At 33.4% G+C, this 12,895-nt stretch overlaps 3 protein-coding genes across 3 annotated transcripts; all 3 read left to right on the top strand.

The window, feature by feature from the left end:
* Window positions 1-1,208: 1,208 nt before the first annotated feature.
* LOC114183264 (alpha/beta-Hydrolases superfamily protein) lies at window positions 1,209-5,467 on the top strand. The gene is made up of 10 exons (XM_028070206.2): window positions 1,209-1,585; window positions 2,791-2,927; window positions 3,020-3,193; window positions 3,460-3,696; window positions 3,792-3,892; window positions 3,966-4,038; window positions 4,129-4,197; window positions 4,275-4,382; window positions 4,840-4,965; window positions 5,113-5,467. The coding sequence occupies exons 1-10, from the start codon at window positions 1,240-1,242 to the stop codon at window positions 5,305-5,307; spliced, it is 1,566 nt and encodes a 521-aa protein (XP_027926007.1). The 5' UTR covers window positions 1,209-1,239; the 3' UTR covers window positions 5,308-5,467.
* An 847-nt stretch (window positions 5,468-6,314) lies between these two features.
* Window positions 6,315-10,080, top strand: LCBK2 (Diacylglycerol kinase family protein). Its single transcript, XM_028070207.2, has 12 exons — window positions 6,315-6,708; window positions 7,160-7,236; window positions 7,367-7,420; window positions 7,506-7,565; window positions 8,000-8,077; window positions 8,204-8,250; window positions 8,357-8,397; window positions 8,543-8,627; window positions 8,707-8,821; window positions 8,919-9,041; window positions 9,176-9,276; window positions 9,675-10,080. The coding sequence occupies exons 1-12, from the start codon at window positions 6,570-6,572 to the stop codon at window positions 9,802-9,804; spliced, it is 1,050 nt and encodes a 349-aa protein (XP_027926008.1). The 5' UTR covers window positions 6,315-6,569; the 3' UTR covers window positions 9,805-10,080.
* Window positions 10,081-11,578: 1,498 nt separating this feature from the next.
* LOC114183268 (putative WRKY transcription factor 43) lies at window positions 11,579-12,443 on the top strand. Its single transcript, XM_028070209.2, has 2 exons — window positions 11,579-11,985; window positions 12,074-12,443. The coding sequence occupies exons 1-2, from the start codon at window positions 11,618-11,620 to the stop codon at window positions 12,249-12,251; spliced, it is 546 nt and encodes a 181-aa protein (XP_027926010.1). The 5' UTR covers window positions 11,579-11,617; the 3' UTR covers window positions 12,252-12,443.
* Window positions 12,444-12,895: the final 452 nt, after the last annotated feature.

Genomic DNA, 12,895 nt, shown 5'->3' with positions numbered 1-12,895 from the left:
ATGCTCTATCTACACATAGAAACATCACAAGAACGATCAGGACATACCGTTATGATCACTGATCAACAGAGACTCATACTGATGATTAAAACGTCACATGCAAGCAGAAAAAGGGCTCGCATGTAACAGAAAAAGACTAAAAAAGAGAGCGGAAACTCAACTTACACAAACGAAGGAACTGATCGGTCCAATTTGAAGATCTCGCAGAGAGGATCAATCCTATGGTCTCGGTTCTTCAATCAAACGACCAGAGATACAGAACCTCTAGAGAGAGAACTCTAAAAAAGTGGTTTCTAAAGACATTGTGTGTTTTAAAATAATGAAACTTGTTTATAACAATTCTATTTATACTAAAACCTTTTAATATTTAAATAATCGAGTCTCACTATTTTTAAATCACTATCACTTTTAAAACGCCATTTTCTAGAATCTCTTACATTTCATCTTTTATGTCTACGTTATATACCAGTTTTATTCTTAATTATTTTAAAAATTAATTGTTTTATAAATAATTTACTTTTAACTATTATTTTAAAAAATTCTTTTGTCTTAAATCATTATTTTAAAAACTTTATTTGTACATATCTTATTTTTTAATTTTACATTTAATAACTATTTTAAAAATTAATTATATATTTATTATTGATCTTAACTTAAATTTCTTGAAAATTTAAAAAATATGTGAACATACATGTGTTGTGCTGTCCCGTGTGTTTGTTGTTACAAATATAAAGTATTTATTTATTTTGTTTTAACATCAATTTATTAATTTTGTTGACGATAAATTTTATTATAAAATTGGATAAATATTTTTGTTGAAATTATGTCTTATTTATATTTTTTTCCTTTCATAATAATTGTAATTAAAACACTTTAATTTGAAATTTTTAGTTGATCTTTACTTAAACTAATATAATGTTTAGTTGCTTAATTTTTTATTGACAAATCTTAAAAATTAGATTAATTCATAAGTCATTATTTAGAAATATCTTTATAAAAGAGAAATTATTATTTAAAATAAATAAGGATAATTTTTTATTTAATTGGATAATTAATTTAAAAGAAAATTTAATTTTATATTAAGCTTCTGTAACAAGGTTAACTACTAGATGGCTTAGATGAACTTTGTTTCTCTGCAATGAAATCCAAGCCGTCCATATAAATCAGTCAAAGTTAGAAAACCGTTCAAATTTTATCCACCTTCGCCTACGCTCACTTCGTTTCACTCGCCTCGTAACAATGCTGTTACTCCACGCGCCACCATCATCTTTTCTGAGAACATTGCTTCGTTACAACAATCATAATCATCACTCTTCTCGCGCTTTCTTCTTCTCATTATCTCACTTCACAAAATCCTCTTCCATTGCCACCCGTCTCTTCTCACACTCTCGCTTGACTTCACTTCTCCCGATGAACGGACAAGGCCTCGCCGCCGGTGGCTCCTCACCGGAGCACTTTACCGGCGACTGGTACTCCGTACCGGAACTCCGGCTGCGTGATCACCGGTTCACGGTCCCTCTCGATCACTCTCGGGGACCCCATTCTTCTCCCAAGATCACTGTTTTCGCCCGTGAAGTCGTCGCAGGTAACGCCAGTCAAAGTGAACTACGCTATTCAATGATTTTCAGTGGTTTTTATTGATTGCATTCATTGTTTCGTCGTTGCCCTTGATTTGTTCATGAACAGAAGTTCAGTGATACTATGAAGTTTAGTTTTTTTAGTTTTTTAATTTGTGGGAAAAAAAAATGGAATTTTTATGGTGGCTAATGATTCACTGTGTGAAGTGATGGAAAACCAAGATGGGGTTTTCGTGATGATGTAATCAGGTCAATGTTGTTTAATTATTGTATTGAAAACATACATGAAGTATCAGCCTTTTGTCAATGGAGTATCTGATATTGCGGCAGAATGTAGTTGTTTTTTAGATTATATAATGGTTTTGAATCCTTTATTAGCTGTGTTTTGGATTGATGGAAGAATATGGAATGGATTTAAGGTCCATTGTTTGGATCGAAAAATGAGAGTAGAAAACGGAAGGGTGATGTTTTGTTAGTATCATTGTATTACTGCATTTTTAAAAGCTGGTGGTGTGGAAACTACTTGAGCTTTCTGAAATTATAAACAAGAACTTGGCTAGTGATTCCATTAAGTGTTTTATGTTTGTGTCTGCTTACAATTCCTCTAGATCAAGCACTTTTCCTCAAGGGATGAGGGGACATATAATTGTATCCAAAGAGATTACATCCCTTTCAAGGAAGAGAGGTGAGACCTATTATGGTTTTCAGCAACGTAATTGGGATGGTGAGCTTGGTAAGAGAACTGGGTAGCCAGTTGATATGAGTTTATTTGGATACTGAAGACAGCTTTACATGAATTGTTGGTACTGGTGGAATATATTACTTACTGGCATTGGGCAATTATTTGGTTTCTGCTGTTGCAACGTTATGTTTAGATGAGGAAGATGGTTGTCATGTAGGATGCAAACCGTACATTTCATAGATTTCATGATTAAGCTTTCTGTGTGTGGGTGGGGCTGGCAACTAGAGCAGCATTACATACCTCATGTAAGCATAAAACTTCTGTACTATTATGTTCATAATGTTTTATGTTTTGATTAGTCATCCTTTAATAAAATCAGTTTTTGATCAGATACCCGGATTCTTTTTAATTTTGTGATCGATTATTGAATTTGTGTTTTTCCTATAACGGATAACTTATGCCCACTCTTCTACATCACCCCTTTCATCATCTTTGCGTATTTTTGTTCAAAACTCGGTATTTTTGTTGCAGCTGGGAAAGAAGAGCAAAAGTTGCCATATTTGTTATATTTGCAAGGTGGACCTGGGTTTGAGTGTCGACAACCAACCGAGTCTAGTGGGTGGGTTCAAAAAGTCTGTGAAGAATTCCGTCTCATCTTAATGGATCAGGCATGATTTACTCGACATTTGTGTAATCATCTTTGTGGTACTGTAAGAACTTTTATTTATAATCTTTCTGTTGCTTATGTACATTTCTACAGCGGGGAACAGGCTTATCAACTCCCTTGACTGTGTCATCAATGTTGCAATTCAAGTCTGCTGAGGACTTGGCTGACTTCTTAAAACATTTTCGAGCAGATAATATTGTAAATGATGCAGAATTTATTCGAGTTCGCCTTGTTCCAGATGCTGGTCCTTGGACAATTTTGGGACAGGTATTCAAGTTAATATTTTTGTTAAATATTAGTATGACCATCTGATTTTGATGTCCAACCAATCTGGCTTTAATGCCTCTAACTGCTTCCTTTTCTTTCTTTTCTCTATACTTTTTTCCCGTCTAATTGAAATTTGATATTTATGAATTTTGCTGTTGGTTATTGACTTAGGAGCTTTGGTTAGAAATAGTTGTACCTTTGAAGCCAATATAACCTTGAAATTCCATGTTTACTTATTCTTCTTCTGTTCCTTTTAATTGCTGTAGAGCTTTGGTGGATTTTGTGCAGTCACATATTTGAGTTTTGCACCACATGGGCTGAAGCAAGCACTTCTAACCGGAGGAATTCCTCCGATTGGAGGTGGATGTCCCGCTGATTCAGTGTACAAAGCAGGCTTTGAGCAATCTATACATCAAAATGAGAAGTACTACAAGAGATTCCCTCAAGATATTAAAATTGTTCAAGAACTTGTTAATTATTTAGCTGAACAAGAAGGAGGAGGGGTGATGATCTGTCTCAAAATTTTCTTCTTCTTGTTAAACAAGAAAAAAATGAGCTATTTTCTGTCAGATCCTTATTTCCTTCTCTCTTTGCGTAGGTGGCCCTTCCATCTGGGGGGTTCCTAACCCCAAGAGGGCTGCAGACTCTTGGTCTATCTGGCTTAGGATCCAGCTCCGGTTTTGAGAGCTTGCACTATTTGTAAGCATTACTACCTTGTGTGTTTTAAAGTTATCTTCAATTCATTTTTTTTAATGATTTTGTCCCTTTCTAGGTTTGAGAGAGTGTGGGATCCTACTTTGGTTCCGGGGGCACCAAAGAAAATAAGTTATAACTTCCTAAGTTCTGTAAGAAAAATTGTCTGCTGTTCCGTGATTATGAATACAGATTTTCAAGTTTCCTTCTGAATATCTAGTGCCAATTTTCACTCTTTGCAGTTTGAGAAGTGGCTATCTTTTGATACCAATCCACTCTATGCTCTTATGCATGAATCCATCTATTGTCAGGTATTATTATTTTTGGTTCCTTGTTTATGCATTATCTATGCTTCTCCTTCAACTCTGGTCCCTCCATCTCTCTGTAGGGTTCTGCTAGTAAATGGTCTGCCAATAGTATTAGGAGTGAAGTTGAAGACAAGTTTGATGCAATTAAAGCTGCCAAAGAAGGACTCCCTGTTCTTTTTACAGGAGAGGTAGAGTGTAAAGAATCTCTTTTTTATCTTAATTGCTTAACTAATATTGAATTGATGCTATTGAGAGACTAATTCTGCTGTATAATAGAGATTTCAGAATGACAAGTGATATGATTAAAATAATATTGCACATCTTGTTTTTATTCTTCCATAAAAGAAAAAACTGTGACAAGGTTAAAAAATACATAGAGACCAAATATAGGATTCTGTAACTTCATCGATGTTTGATGTGAATAATTTAGTTCATCTGTAATTATCAATTGCCACCAATATATGTGCATTCTTAACATTTATTGAATGAAAAGACTTGGTTAGAATTGGCATTCTATTTGGATGTGGAACATCATGCATGACAGTGCATTTCCTTCGTAAGTAAATTGAATGCTAATCTACTCATTATGTTTTGCTTTCCTATTACAAGGAGAAGATGCTCACCATGCTCCTTTTGCTTTTATAGATGATTTTCCCATGGATGTTTGATGAGATTCATGCATTGAAGCCATTCAAAGATGCAGCTCATATATTGGCAGAGAAGAAAGACTGGCCCCCTCTATATGACGTTCAGGTTCTAAATAACAATAAGGTAGTTTACTCAGTTATCTTTTATACTTAAAACTTCTTGTAAGATATGAATTGTGAATGGTACATTCGTAATAGTTGAATATGTTTATGAGATGAAGTTGAGTCTCTCAAGTTTTTGTTGGTGTTAACTTTGATCCATTGCTGGCAGGTACCTGTTGCTGCAGCTGTTTACTATGAAGACTTGTACGTGAGTTTTAAGCTGGCAATGGAAACAGCTTCTCAAATATCAGGGATTAGGCTATGGATAACTAATGAGTTCATGCATTCTGGATTACGTGATGATGGGAACAAAGTTATTGATCATTTGTTGGGAATGCTAAATGGAAAGAAACCTCTATTTTGATCATCGTTACCATTACAAGCATGTTTGAAAACCTGTTGAGAAATAACAAATGGAGCCAGGGATGTGAAAGCTATAATTATTAGCTTCTCCATAAATTTGAAAAACTACATCTACGATATGGAATCAATGATTCTATACATCTTTTCTCTGCCTTCTACCACGTTGAACGCTTTGCCTCCTTGGCCTTTGAATTTTTAACACATATTTTCTTTTGAGATGGTGAATCTTCCTCACACACTCTATATATATAACTTTTACGACATTGTGTTGTGAGGCTTTTTACTTTTGATACTCGTGTAAATTTTAAAACTAAAGATGTTAGGTAAAAGTGAAGTGGAAATGAAATTTTACTTAACTCTGAAATACTTTCCATTCATTTAGATATTAATTTGATTAGTTTAAAAAAAATATACTTTTGTTATATTTGATAATGACTTTTTTCATCATCTCACCACAATCTACTACCAACCACAATCAATGCCGCCATTATGGACTACAGTTACTAATATTATCCATTAATTTGAATATTATTATTGCCATTGTAATTACCTATACTTCAACAACCACTAGTAATACTATGACTATTGTTAAAAAGACTCAATATCATACAATCGTACTTTTAAACGAATTTTAAAGCAATTTATTTGAAACTAAAAAAAAAATTAGTAGAAAAAATGATTTTCAAAACTAGAAATACCCTAAAGCAAAAGCTAAAAACTAATTGTGCATTTTAAGAATTGTGAATCTTACTACTTAAAACCATCACGAACATTGTCTAAATTTTCTTTTTATGATTTTAAATATTATTTAAATTAAAATATAGTCAACAACCTAATACATAATGATTATTTTTGGAACAATTTACATTTTACAAATTCTTATAAAAATAATAAGAGATAACTTTTGAAGGATATATAATGTCTTTTACAAAATTATTGGGTTTATTGTTTGTAGTGTGAGAATTTTCTCATCGCTCTTCTTCTATCCATATAAACAACACAAGAGCGCGCTAACTAAAGGATTAGCACAGAAGACACAATTTATTGCAGTTTCGGTGTGGATTGGCATTGAAGTATTGAACAAGTGTTTGAAGGGAGAAAAGGCATTTAACAAACTCAGAGCGTCGAAAACGACAAGTAGTCTCAAGATGAGTGGCAACATCTTCTGCGGATAGAACCAAGATTTGTTTCTTCTTTGTTCTTTTTTTCGGTTTTTCCAAATTCAGCAAAAGATTGCGTGCCATAGTTATCACCAACACCGTCATGATGGCATTGGGAAGTGGAATATATGTTGCTCACTCCGTGACTTTCAGATCAGAGCTTCAACCGATGGCACCTGACCACATTGGTTCTTCCACTTCTTCTCGTCAAAGGGACCTTGTTTTCATCGTCAACCCTCTAGGTCTGTTGAAAAACCACAAAAATATTACATTTTTCTTGTCTTTGAGCTAAATTTAATTGTTCGGTGTTTGAATTCGGTGACCCATTATGAAAATGTTCAGTTAGCTAGAAAAGCATAATAACCCTTATTTTTTTTGGGGATAAAGATTGATTTTTTCGGAAAATTTGGACCACAATTTGAACTCGTTAACAGGTGGTATGCTCATCTCGAATTTAATTTTTGGATATAATGTATCTGTATTCGGCTCTGGTCCAAACATGATTACTTTCTGTAAAGGATAACTGTGATTGTAAAACTAAATCAACTGTTTGTTCAAAAAAGAAAAAAAAGAAAAAACTTTAGAGACGCAGGATTTGTATAGCCTTACACATGTTAATTGGTGAGTGCCTATGTGAAGTAGTGTTTACTTATGAATTTATCTAAATTTTAGCACTGGAAACTTGGGTTGCAGGTGCTAATGGGAGGACGGGTAAAGAATGGAGGAAGCTAGTTCCGTATCTCCGGTCTCGCCTTGGTAAAGATTGTAATGTGAGTGAGTCTTGTTGCTGATCTGTTGTGAGTGTTTGCCTGTTCTTTTTTGGGATGAACTGTGCAAATTTATTTGCTTTGTGTGTTGTGTTTATTTGCAAATTCATTATGTTTATTTGTTTTTGGGTAGATATGTGAATCCATAACATCAGGTCCTTGTCATGCTATTGACATAACGAGAGAGGTCAGTTTGAAGTGTTTGTGATAAGTTGGTTTTGTCTCAATTGCTCCCAACATCATGTTGAATTGTTTGTCCATGTACTATGTAGGCTATAAGGGAGGGGGCTGATGCTGTCATTGCTGTTGGAGGTGATGGAACTCTTCATGAGGTGAACACTGCTTTGGTATTTATTGTTGGAAGTGGTGGTATTATTTGGTGGATTATTGCTACATAAAGTTCCCTAGGGAAATTCTTGAGAAGCCTTTACCTTATCAGAAAAGGTTCAACAAAACCCTTTAATACTTGTTAAAAAGATAAAATGCTCGCAGTATAAATTTTTCAACACATTTCTTTATTGGTTGAAAGTCATGCTAGGTTCAGTGAACTGGTAGTAGGACCCATAAATTAGGAGTGATATTTTACAGTGACCAATGTGAATTTTAATTAATACTAGAAGGAGTGTTTTAAAGAGTGTATCGGGGAGTTTGTTGCTAGCATTTTCCTTGCTATAAAGTACATGTATTTGATACAAGTAAACTTGTTGATGAATCTCAACATTCTTTCTTAATTGTTCTCCTAATGCACCTCAGTTTATTAAAGCAGGTTGTTAATGGATTTTTCTGGGCTGGAAAACCTGTTGTTAGTCAAGTGAAAGAGTCTACGCGTTCAACTGCTCTTGGTGTGAGTACTTGCCACCATTGCAATACTCTCAGTTTTTATTCAATGGCTGACATCTTAGATTCTGTCATATGTACATCTTGAATGAATTACTTATCGAAAAATATACCCTGTTATGGCTTTATACAGCTCATCCCCTTGGGAACTGGTTCTGATTTCGCAAGAACATTTGGGTGGTTAGTTTTTGTTTTTATCTTCATTATCTTTGTATATCTTATTTAAATGATGCTTGTTATATCAATATAATTGAAGTGAATGGAAAATCTGTTGAGTCTTTTCCAGGAAAAATGATCCCCATGAGGCTATTGAACGTGTTGCTAGAGGTTTTTTCTTTTTCTTAATCTGTAATTGCTTTACTATTCTATTGTAGCTGTTTGATAACTAAAGTATGTTTATACTGGCCTCATCAAATCTTATGTTTCCAGATGTGCTTTAGTTTCTCTTACTATAAATTCTAATTTTCTTTAGGGTTGAGATCACGTATAGATGTAGGTGTTATCACCGGGGAGGATTGCGATCATCACTACTTCATAAATGTTGCTGACATTCACTTGTAAGGATAAATTAGAAATTTCAGAATTAGTGTAATGTATATGAATCATATCTAAATCATGCCTGACCAAATTTTATAGGAGTGCAAAGGCGGGTTTTTATGCTTCTAGGTACAAGAGATTTGGCAACCTGTGCTATGTCATTGGTGCCTTGCAAGCCTTCATTGGGCATCAGAACCAGGATCTGAGAATCAGGGTCAGTGTTAGTTTGAGGTCGTGATAATTTTAGTTTTTTCATGGTCTATGTTTGTGCACCAGAAGTGTCGCCAAGTTCTAAAACATGAAAAATGCAGTTCAATGATGGTCCGTGGGAGACATGTTCTGAAGTGACAGCCCTTTGCATTGGAAATGCAAAATACTTCGGTGGTGGCATGAAAATTACACCAAATGCTGATCCGTTCAGTAGAAATTTAGAGGTGAAATACAATTCTGTCAAATGCCATAGATGAAATCTATCATCTATTTTTGAATAATCTACTGGCTAAGCCTCATCCTAAATCCCGGTCATCTTTTTTATCTGAAAGTACGTTTTTTTCAATTAATTCTGCAGGTTGTGATTCTTCAGAACTTCAAGTGGTATGATTTTGTCTTGAAATTACATAGGCTATACAGTGGGACACATCTCTCGGTTAAAAATGTATCTGATAGAAGGTATAATCTTTTCCAAACAAGTCAATCTACCATTCTTAATGTTACCTTTCGTTGCTTCTTTCTAACTATTGATTACTGTGTATCATTGTTTTAATTTGATATAACTTTGTGTATGGATGTGCCTTAATTGCACTGAATTGTAACTAACAAAAAAATGTGGAGGTAAGTACCTAGCAACATGATTTTGTGGCGACCTTTGACAATTAACCTAATGTGCTACCTTTTTCTGGTCATGGAAGCTTAGGATTGGACCATTGTGGTGATACTTTTACAATATATTAGTAGATGTAAATTTCATCTTACAAGTCGGTTTTGTAACAAGTCGATTTTGTAGGATTAACTTATACTTAAAATTCACTTCTTAACAATATTAATCCGAGAGTGTTTTTATATTGCAGTGTACTTTCTATTGAGGTGGAGGACATCTCAGGCAAGGGTGGTATTTATATTCAATCTGATGGGGAACATTTGGGGTTCCTTCCAAAAAAGATTAGTGTTCTGCCTGCTGCCATTGAGATGATACTGTGATTTAACTGGAGAATGACTGAATCTATGAAATAGAGATGATGCTGTTCATTCCTTGTAATTTGCCAGATTTAGTAATGGCAGGAAGAGTTTGTTTTTATCAGAGTAGGATTCTGACATGTTTTGCTGTGGTATGAGGGAGACTCATTGTAATTTTGAATCAGCAATGTATTGTCACAGAATTTACTTTCAATTCAAGCTGTAAAATGTATCTACGGTTATAGAATGTAAAATAAAGGTACAAATATATTAGAAATTCAATAAAGTGCATGTTTGGTATCCCTCATAAGCACGGTTCTCCACAAATCCGTGTCAAAATTTAGCAAAAGCCACAGAAGCAAGACCAAGTAGCTTCTGGAGTTACGTCTATTGCTGTGGTATTATCATATTGGAAAATTTATTATTATTATTATTATTATTATTATTATTATTATAATATTGAGAAATGCGTGCCTTTGATATATTAGGTTACTTGAGAACTTAGGAATTTCAGCTATCTAACCATGAACTTTTTAAGCTTTCACACCTTTTTGATCATTATAGCAAGCTATCTCAAATTGGGTTCATAGGTTTTTTATGTTTCTTTTCCTACCCAAAATGCGAAACAAAAAGCTTCCTTTCCTCTTATTTTAAATCATAAGCTTATCTTTTTGGAGAGATAACTATATTCTTCATTTGAAATCATTTTAGTACAGATGAGTCTTTTAGTATAAATTTATGTCTCCCTCTTCACACAATTAATTGTTTGTTGCTATCAATTTCGTCACTTTATATAAGATAAAACAAAGATTTTAGTTGAAATTCTAAAAAGGATAATGGAGATATTTAAAACTTCATTCTCCATTCTAAAACAGCAATATCAATAGTGGAGTGTTTAAAATTAGTTAATACCGTGGTTGTAAAGGAGATACGTTTCATTATTTAGGAGACACATTCTTAATTAATCTCTACTAAAGAAATTTGAAAAAAAAAAAACAATGACGAAAAACGTAATTTAAAATCATTTAACGAAGAAAGAAATTTACTGAAAAAATTCCACAGATAAACATCTAGTTTACGATCTTTTTTTTGAGTTTAATTAGCATTAGAACTACAAAAAAGTTATTAAATAACAATCAATTTTAAGGATAAAAATAATTATTCATTGTATTATATTGACTAAGATAGATACAATTCTATAAATTAAAAATTATTTATATGTAAAATAGTCTTTATTTTGAATAAAAAATTATAATTGATATATGAATTAAAGTATAAATTAGTTTCTAATATTTTTAATTTTAAATAGAAACTAATTCACACACTAATTATTTAAAAGTTAATATTACAGGCCAATTTAATCTTACCGTATGTGGTGGGAATTCAGACATAATTTGCACATAATTAGGTTTAAATTTAGACATACTATTTTTCAGACATAGTTAACAAAATCATAAAATTAGTTAATGGCATAAAAGTTACAACGTTTGGCGTAAGCAAATTATACATTAACTACATAAGTGCAAGTTTTATCGGTAGGTAAACAGTAGATCTTATCTGAAGTTTTGAACTAGTGTGAGAAGAATGATTATGTCTATCCTAAGAGAAGTGCAAAAGATATGGAAGAAGCTTGTTCTCTACTTGCACTCAATGCTATAAACTCAACCAAATCCAACTACTTCTGTTCAACCGCCCTTTCAAGTTCATACCATGACACATAGCAGACGTGTTCCATTTGCCCTAATTTTTCGTTATCATCAATGCATGCACATCCTCTTTATAAGTTTCAACGCCAAAACATTCTCATTTTCTCTTCACTTCCTGGAATCAAGACCTGATGGAAAACCATGATCCACCACCCCAAAACAACCCTTTTCTGTTCAACCCTTCGGAACAACCTCTAGAGCAAGGGCTATGTGACTTTGACTCGTGGGGTAACCTTTTCTCTGCCCAGAACAGCTTGTTGTTGCTTAATGGTGATGCCAAGGAAACTATTCAACGTGCTTCTGCTTCCTCTTCATCTTTAATGGCTCAAAATCAGGAGGAAAAGGGAAACAAGGAGAAAAGGAAAGGTGGGAGGGTGAAGAAAACAACACGAGTGCCGAGGTTTGCTTTTCAAACGAGAAGTGCAGATGATGTTTTGGATGATGGTTATCGCTGGAGGAAATATGGACAGAAATCTGTGAAGAACAGCACATATCCCAGGTAAATGTTTTGATGCGTGTGTTTTGATGAGGTTTACGTTGCATGCATGTGACTGTTGGTTATGATTTTGCATTGATGGATAATGAAGAAGTTACTACCGGTGCACGCACCACACATGCAATGTGAAGAAACAAGTGCAGAGGCTGTCGAAAGACACGAGCATTGTGGTGACAACGTACGAGGGAATTCACAACCATCCATGCGAGAAGCTGATGGAAACTCTAACCCCTCTGCTGAAGCAAATACAGTTTCTTGCTAGCTTGTAACGTGAAAAAGTTTCTCTACAGCTACATGCAAACACGCGTACATATCAAGCACTATGATTAAGTTAACTTATTTATGTGCTCTCTGTCAGTTCATAAGTTACTGGTTTGATTCTTATTTTTGTGTCTATGTCTGTGTAATCAAACTTCTGTCAATTTTACAGTGTATTTGTATATCATGATTTACTTTTCAACTTTAGTTTTTTCTATGGATTTTTAGTGCTGTACTTCTAAATGGTAAATACAACAAATTGTTTGAATATTGGTTTTAATGAGATGAATTATTATATTAATTTCTTGTAAATATTGTTTGCTATGTGCATGAAATAATGAAAAGTTGGAAGAAATTTTTGTTTTTCTGAAAATCTAAGGTGTGAATGTGAAAGGATGTTGTTATTTACCTTGTAGAAAATAGAATTCAAAACCATGTTGTTGATTTTCACAAAAGAGTTTTAACCAAACTTCTTATCATTCTAGTGTGAAAATATAACTTATATCGTGTTAAAACAATTTATTTTACTTAAGAAACATGTTATTTTTATTAAATTATATCATGAATTATAATATCTTATTTTTTTAATGATAATAACATAATACTCTTTACTTTTTTTAAAATATTATATAAATACATTTCCTTATGCTTAGCT

This window comes from Vigna unguiculata, chromosome 5 (assembly GCF_037176805.1).
Source record: "Vigna unguiculata cultivar grain cowpea cultivar isolate G323 ecotype 2 chromosome 5, ASM3717680v1, whole genome shotgun sequence".
NCBI lineage: Eukaryota > Viridiplantae > Streptophyta > Magnoliopsida > Fabales > Fabaceae > Vigna > Vigna unguiculata.
The sequence above is the reverse complement of the archived record's forward strand: the minus strand, read 5'-3'. Positions and strand labels throughout refer to the sequence as shown.